This window comes from Piliocolobus tephrosceles, chromosome 14 (genome assembly GCF_002776525.5).
Source record: "Piliocolobus tephrosceles isolate RC106 chromosome 14, ASM277652v3, whole genome shotgun sequence".
Lineage (NCBI taxonomy): Eukaryota > Metazoa > Chordata > Mammalia > Primates > Cercopithecidae > Piliocolobus > Piliocolobus tephrosceles.
The window spans coordinates 16727590-16735365 of NC_045447.1; the positions used below are offsets into that span (position 1 = coordinate 16727590).

General features: G+C 46.9%; 1 protein-coding gene across 3 annotated transcripts in view; it reads right to left on the reverse strand.

The window, feature by feature from the left end:
- Window positions 1-7776, reverse strand: part of MORN5 (MORN repeat containing 5) — a 40329-nt gene that overhangs the window by 20112 nt on the left and 12441 nt on the right. For 2 of the 3 annotated variants that reach the window (XM_023198609.1, XM_023198608.2), the window contains one exon: window positions 5064-5195. In XM_023198609.1, the coding sequence (XP_023054377.1) occupies window positions 5100-5195 (96 nt within the window). In that variant the 3' untranslated portion in view covers window positions 5064-5099. Of the gene's footprint in view, window positions 1-4974; window positions 5196-7776 lie in introns of those variants that run through there. The other variant, XM_023198607.1, reaches the window with a different exon arrangement.

The window sequence follows — 7776 nt, forward strand, 5'->3', positions numbered from 1 at the left end:
ATCCCCAGCTTTGACCCATGCAGGTGGCATATGCTTCATAACAGCAGTGGCTGAGGGCCCTGTGTTTACTCTGGGATGGCCTCAGTCACCCATCTTAGGCCCAGAGGCCCAGCAGCCTGCGCCTTCAGGATGCCAACAGGAAGCACTGTTTGTGGGGGTAGATTGGAATGCAACAGAAAGAGGTCCCTGGGGAAAACAGAAGAGGGACAGAAGCCTGAATCAGTCCCTCACAGGGTGAGGTGAGTCAGAGGTAATGACTAGGTGGCCACAAACAGAGTCTCCTTTTTAGTGGTTTTCAGGACACTCCGAACTTCATCTGTCCTATAATATCAGGACCAAAATACTCCTTGGCTACCTTTCTCCTCCATCATAGACTCCTACTTAAGGTTGGAAGGGCCCTAGACATTATCCAGTTCAACTCTCTCATTTTATCCATGAAGAGAAAGAGGCCCAGAGAGGGAAGGCATTGGCCAGGGGTCATCTAGCAGGCAGCTTGAGAGCTGGGGCCAGGATCAGGAACCCAGGTCACCTACCCTATCACCCTGAGCCCATGTCCTTCACATGCCCCTCTCTCCCGTCATCTTACCAGAAGGATCTCCTACCTAATCTAACCTCCTTTGGCCTCTTCTCTATATGTAATCAAAGAAGTCTTTCTAAAGAACAAATGAGTTACTATGTTAGTAACTGCCTAAAGCCTTCCCTTGCTCCCCACTGCCTTAGGGTGAAAGACAGCCATAACCTTTGCCCTCACCCCGCCCACCTTTCAGGCTTCCTCTCTTGCTCTTTGTCTCCTTTCATACTGTTAGCTCATGCTCCTGAATTAGTTGGAACTCCCTATTTATGACATGTTTTCTCCCAACTATAATCCTTTTGCACATACTGTCTCCTCTGCCTTCAACACTCTTACCAACCCTGCTGCATTTGTCCGTTCTTTTTTAGATGACAGAGTAGATCTTTCTTTTTCCAGGAAACCTCCCTGGCCTACTGGCCTCCAGGGTAAAGTATCCCTACTAAGTTGTCTGGCAGCAACTCTATGCTGTTATAATCTATGTCACCATCAGTTTCTCCTGGCTCCTGAGAGAAGGCTGGGTATAGAAGATAATGCTGCCATCCATTAGGAGAAAGGGAACACTATATGGAACCCAGTAGTTCTCTAGGACATCTCTTGGTACTTCCACTGACCACAGTAAAAGTTCATAAAAAACTAACCCAACCAACTAATAACCAACAAAGGCAGGACCACTAAGGGTTTGGACCCTTCAAGAATGAAGGTTTTGATTACCCTACTAGGTAAAAAGCCAGACCAGTGGAAGGGTGGGCTCAAGGCAAATGGAACCTGGGATGAATAATGGAAGAAGGAATTTGTAAATATTACCTACAGCCTTGTGACCAGTTACAGAAAGAGAACTGTAGTAGTGATACAGTTTTTTCTCCTTGCTTGTATGTGTATGAATATCTGTATCTATGTCATCTATCTTTCTATTTATTCATCTATATACACATTTTGTTTTGTTTTGTTTTGAGAGGGGGTCTCGCTGTATCAACCAGGCTGGAGTGCAGTGGTGTGATCTCGGCTCACTGCAACCTCTGCCTCCTGGGTTCAAGCAATTCTCTTGCCTCAGCCTCCTGAGTAGCTGGGATTACAGGCATGCACCACCATGCCCAGCTAATTTTTGTATTTTTAGTAAAGATGGGGTTTAACCACGTTGGCTAGACTGGTCTTGAACTCCTGATCTCAGGTGACCCACCTGCCTTGGCCTCCTAAAGTGCTAGGATAACAGGTGTGATCCACTGCACTCGGTCTGTTTTGTTTTATTTTAAGAGATAAGGTCTTGCTGTGTTGCCCAGGTTGCCCTCAAACTCCTGAGCTCAAGAGATCCTCCTGCCTCAGCTTCCCAAGTAGCTGAGGTTACAGGCACAAGCCATCATGCCTGGCTAGCATATTTGTTTTTATTAACTAATTTTTTCTTTTGTTTCCTCTTTTATCCTTGTTATTTTATAGAAGGATTATTGGCAGGAGCTTGTAGGTTATAGACTCTTCAGGCAGAACTGTCAAGGAATAACCTTACTCAAAAGATGGGTGCAGTATCTGCCCTCTGTGGGAGAAGTGGGGAGGGCCTTGTGTTAATATGGAGGATGTATTGAAACTTGTTATACAAAAAAAAATACTTTTGTTAATGTTGTACAGAAGACTTAATATCTGTAGAAGAATGTGTGTGGATGCTGAGCAACAAAAGGGGTGGCTGGGCCAGTGAGAAGCTATTGACACCCAGCCAGGTGCAGTGTCAGGTAATTCCAGCACTTTGGGAGGCCAAGGCAGATGGATCACCTGAGGTCAGGAGTTCAAGACCAGCCTGGACAACATGGCAAAACCCCGTCTCTACTAAAAATACAAAAATTAGCTGAGCATGGTGGTGGGTGCCTGTAATTCCAGCTACTTGGGAGGCTGAGACAGGAGAATCACTTGAACCTGGGAGGCGGAGGTTGCAGGGAGCCAAGATCGTGTCATTGTACTCCTGACTGGGCAACAAGAGTGAAACTCCATCTCAAAATTTAAAAAAAGAAGGCACTGACTCTCAGCTCCAAACTGACCCTTCTATACTTAACTTGGCAACGGTGGGACTGGAACTGTTTAAATTACATTAGTTTTGCCAGCCAGCTCCTTATTAGGGGCTGTCAGGCAGACAAAGACACCCTCCTTTCTGTTGTCTTTGTTGTTCATGCCAGTGTCATCGCAGCAGTGTCATTTCACTTCCAGTTTCCAGTTTTTTCCACACTCCTAGAATCAGCTTCATTTCTCTCTTCAGAGGCTCCACTGGGCAGTGCTGTCCCGCCAGAGGTCTGGGTCCCAGCTCTGCAGGAGCCCTGCTCTGAGCTCCCAGGAGCCAGCCCCAGCTGGCCTCTGCTCAGGGGTCTGGGTTGCAGGTCCTGGGGGTCCCTCTGTTGACCTTCTAGGTTCTCACAACCTAATCTTTTACTATTGTCCCCAGTCCTTGAGGGGGTACCTGCATCCTGCAGTTACTTTCTCTGTTACCTCAATGTCTTCCTTTGCTTTTCCAGTTCCCTAGTAGCCACCAATTTCCTGATATTAAATTCTTTCCGTTTTTCTTTTTTCTTTTTTTTGAGACAGATTCTCACACTGTCACCCGGGCTGGAGTAGAGTGGCGCGATCTTGGCTCACTGCAACCTCTGCCTCCCAGGTTCAAGCTATTCTCCTGCCTCAGGCTCCTGAATAGCTGGGATTACAGGCACCCGCCACCATGCCCAGCTAATTTTTTGTATTTTTAGTAGAGATGGTGTTTCACTATGTTGGCCAGGTGGTCTCAAACTCGTGACCTTGTGATCTGCCCACCTTGGTGTCCCAAAGTGTTGGGATTACAGGCGTGAGCCACAACGCCAGGCCTCTTTCCATTTTTCTACCTGAACTCTTACTGACACAAGATAATACAGAGTTCCCTCTCACACGGATCTTACAGTCTAGTGGGAGAGATAGATATTAAGCAAATAATTACATTTAATTACGTTGAAATAAGTGCCATGAAGGAAAAGTACAAAGTATATTAGCATATTAAAGGCCCTGAGAAGTTCTGCAGTAAATAAGCCTGGTTAGCATTGTTTAGGGCAACATCTCCCTATCTTATTTGACTAAGAAACTTCATGGTAAATGTATTAGCACCCAGCAGAGTTAGCATGCTACAGAGTAGTACATTGTGCAAATGGAAAAGGGAAGTCATTGAAGAAATGTGAGCTGGGGACTTGGAGTGTGAGCATTTGCCATGTTCCTCCAGTAGCATCCAGTGGGTTAGGGGCGTCTTAGCTCCAGGATTCCAGTCATAGGATCAGCTGACAATTCTCCTTGCTCTTATTCTAGCCCCACAAGGCAGCTTTCTGGTCATCACTGACTTACTGAGTAAATTTCCCTATAGGAAGACTATGCTCTCATCCACCAGCACAGATGGTCTGGTCTACCTGGAAGTTTCTTTCTCATTATAGAGCAAGGTTTCTTGACCTGGGTCTTTAGAGGGACCATCCATCCCTTAAGACTATCTGCAAAATGTGTGTGTGTGTGTGTGTGCATGCACACGTGTGGGCACATGTGTGTGCTTGTGTGTGTGCATGCATGGACATTTTTCTAGCAAGAGGGTCCATATCTTTTGATATTCCTAGCGGGAGTGTGACTTCAGAAAAGGGTAAGGTTAGGAATCACTGCATTAAAGGAAAATGTTCCTATTATTTGTGTATTGATCGCCTGTGAGTGTGGTCACTGCAAATGGGTTCTTCTCAGTCTGATCGGCCTTGTGTTGACTCACCAAACCGAGGTTCTGGATCCTCCAAGGTACCTACTCCCCTGACTAAAAGATGAACCAACCTTCTTGGACCTCAAGGGATCACTGCCCTCTAGGTTGTTGCCTGTGCCATTTCCTCTCGCTGGGAAACCCTGTCCCCAAGCCTTGTGGTCAAATCCCAGTTATTCCTCAGGTCTTAGCTTAGAAGTCATTCCCTCCTTGAAACCTTCTCTGACTTACCACTTCGGGATTTGATACCCCTTCTTTGTGCTCCCACAGCATCTGTCCCACCTCTCTGGGGCCCCTACTTTCCCTTCCCTGCAGGACCATGTTTTGCCCTTCATTGTGTTTGTTCCATGATGCAATTAACTGTTTATAGTACTACTCTGCCACCTTTAGAATGCAAGCTCCACAAGGAAGGGGGGCTGTGTCCAGCTTTGCTCTGCTTTTTCCCCAACACCAAGCAGAGTGTCTAGCATATGGTAGGTGCCCATTAAAATCGAAGGAATCCATGCAAAAATAAGTACCTTAAGCCTTTCAGTGCGACATTTATGTGCCATCACAGCTAGACCACAAATGTCCTTTTACCTCCCTCTAGGACTATGTACAGATTTGCCATGAGAAGTCCACAAGATAAAACATCCAGGTAATCAATTTTTGTCTTTCATCAGCAAAAGCTTTTTTCTCATCAAGTGTGTGCATACATTTGTACATACGGATGCACATACTTATATGTGGATGAAGAGAAAACGTGCTGCAGTGTCGAAAGAAACCTACCTGCGTTTCTCAGAAAGCGGTTCCTGTAGTCCTTGATTACCCTCGTGATGGGGTTATAGAAGCCGTCTCCACAATCGTAGTAGCCCTTGGGGATTTTTCTAGGTGGGTCCATATTGGTGAGTTGAGCCATACCTTGAAAGAACATAATGGGCAATTAGTTCACCATCAAGGCCAAATCTAAACCCAGTGTTCCCATAAGGTCTGCTTGTGGCTGGTGGCTCATGTGACTATCTGGCTCCACTGTTGAACTAAATACCCCCTATTCAGGGCAAGGAGCAAACCCAGCAGAAACAGTGCCCCAGAGGAACTTTCTGAAAGTGGCTCTTGGGAACAGGGTCTTGGGAACTAGACCCTCTGTCTTCTTCTTCCTTTGACCCCATCCTTTTCCATTTCTTGGGATACCATGAAAAAGGGCACAGGTTCTGAAGTCAGACAGACCCTGAGGATAAGTCGGAGTTGGCAGACAGATGGGAGAGCATCAGTCTAGAAGAGGGGTGGCATTCAAGGCGTGGGCAGAGGCCAGAGGCATGGATCCTTAGGCCCTCCTCTCGAAACCTTGTAGAGCAGAGGACGTGTGAAGGAGAACAGCAGGAAAGAAATGGATCAGGTGGACAAGGGGCAGGTGGTGGAGAACCTTGACTTTCGCCAAAATTACCAGGTGGCTGCCACTTATTCAATGTTTATTATGTGCCAGGCATTGTGCTCCTATTTTATTTAATCCTGAGAGCAACTCTGTGGCTCAATTTTACAGATAAGAAAACTGAGGCTCAGAGAAGTTAAAGTAACTTTCCCAAGGTTATCGGCTAGGAAGCAGTCTAACTCTGGAACCTGTATGTTCAGCTGCCAACATCAGGGGAGGAGAGAGCCTAGGTGCAGCCACAGGACCAGGGACACTGAGACCCCTGGGAGGGAAAGAAGATCGAGTGCACCTTTTAGGTCATGCACCCTATGTGTGTGTATCTTGAAAAGCCATGGCTCAAATAAGGGAGAGGTTGGAATAAATAACTTCTCAGGTTCCTTCTAACTATAGTTCCTATAATTCCTTGTTCTCTAGACTGAGAGCTGGATGCCCACTGAGTGCAAAGCACCATTTCCACAAATCAGTGTCTTGCACACAGTAGGCACTCTTGTGTTGCTTAATGACATACCTAACACTAACCCTGACATTGACCCTGACCCTAACCCTAACCCCATGTGTACTGGCTAATGATTGCTGAGCACTTACTCCATGTCAGGCACTTTACAGCCATTCTGTCACTGAAGCGTCATGCCAATGCCTACTTCACAGATGCTCTAAGAGGTTGTGGGGCACTTTTAACCCTCACCCTGCCTTGCAGGGTGAGTTACCCTAACAATGCCAGCCCCAAGAGGCAAAGTGTGGAGCGACAAGGGAAAGAAGTAGCTACTTAGAATCAAGCTTCTCTGCTGAGCGTCACTGGAGAAGAAGGGAAGAGCCAGGCAGGTTTGGGAAAAACCACCATGAGACTGGCAGAGGCTCAGCTTTTGCAAAACCAGCCACTGTGTGAGAGCTAAGGCCTAAGGCTGAGGGCTTTTTGCCTACAGCCTTAATTGGGGTAAAGAGCCCATGGCAAAGTCCAGGCCTCCCATCATAAGTAATTGGGGAGGAGTGATTTGCAAGGTTCTCAAGCTGCAGCTAGACTGGCAGCTCTTTGAAGGGAGAGACGATGTCCTCTCAGCTCTGGTCTCCCTGGGGCCAGCCAGTGTCTGACATACAGTAGGAGCTTAGGAAATGTTTCTTAATGTCATTGCCTTAACTCCCCTAAGCACATACTTCACCCTGCACTGTGATGTCAATATCATTATCCCTGTTTGACAATAACTCTTTAACGAGTACCCACTGTATGCCAGACAATGTGCTAGGGCCCTGCCCTCATGTTGCTCACAGCTTGGGAAGAGGAGCTGAACACTCAAGATCCAAGCCCTGGGGGCAGATCATGGCTGCTCTGTGATATGCCACAGGGAGACCTTACCTAGTGTGGGAATTCAGGGAAGGGGGTCCCAGCTTCAGGACATTGAGCTGAGATGTGAAGGACGGGAAGGAGTTATTTGGGTGAAGTAAGAGGGTTAAAGTATTCCAGGCAGAGAGAATGGCGGAAAAGTGTGGTCTCCTTGAGAAATAGAGAGAAAGCAAGTATGGCAAGAGGGGAGAGAGAAAAACCGAGAAGAGTGGGTAGCCCAGGATGGGGCTGGGACATGAGCAGTAGCCAGAGAATGTCACTGTTTCTGAGAATTTGAAACCTTATCTTGAGGGTATAGGGAGCACTCAAGGGTTGGGGGATGGGGGCAATCAGATTCACACTTTAAAAGATGTAAGTGGCTGGGCATGGTGGCTCACGCCTGTAATCCCAAGTTAAGGAGGGAGGGTTGCTTGAGGCCAGGAGTTCTAGATGAGCCTGGGCAACATGGCAGGACCCATCTCTACAAGAAACTTAAAAAAACAAAAAATTAACCAGGAGTGGTGGCGCATGCCTGTAGTCCCAGCTGCCTAGGAGACCAGATCACTTCTCAGGAGGATCGCCTGAGCCCAGGAGGTCAAAGTTACAGTGAGTTATGATCACACCACTGCACTCCAGCCTGGGCAACAGAGCAAGACTCTGTAGAAAGAAAGAAAGAAAGAAAAAGAAAGAAAGAAAGAAAGAAAGAAGGAAAGAAAGAAAGAAAGAAAGAAAGAAAGAAAGAAAGAAAGAAAGAA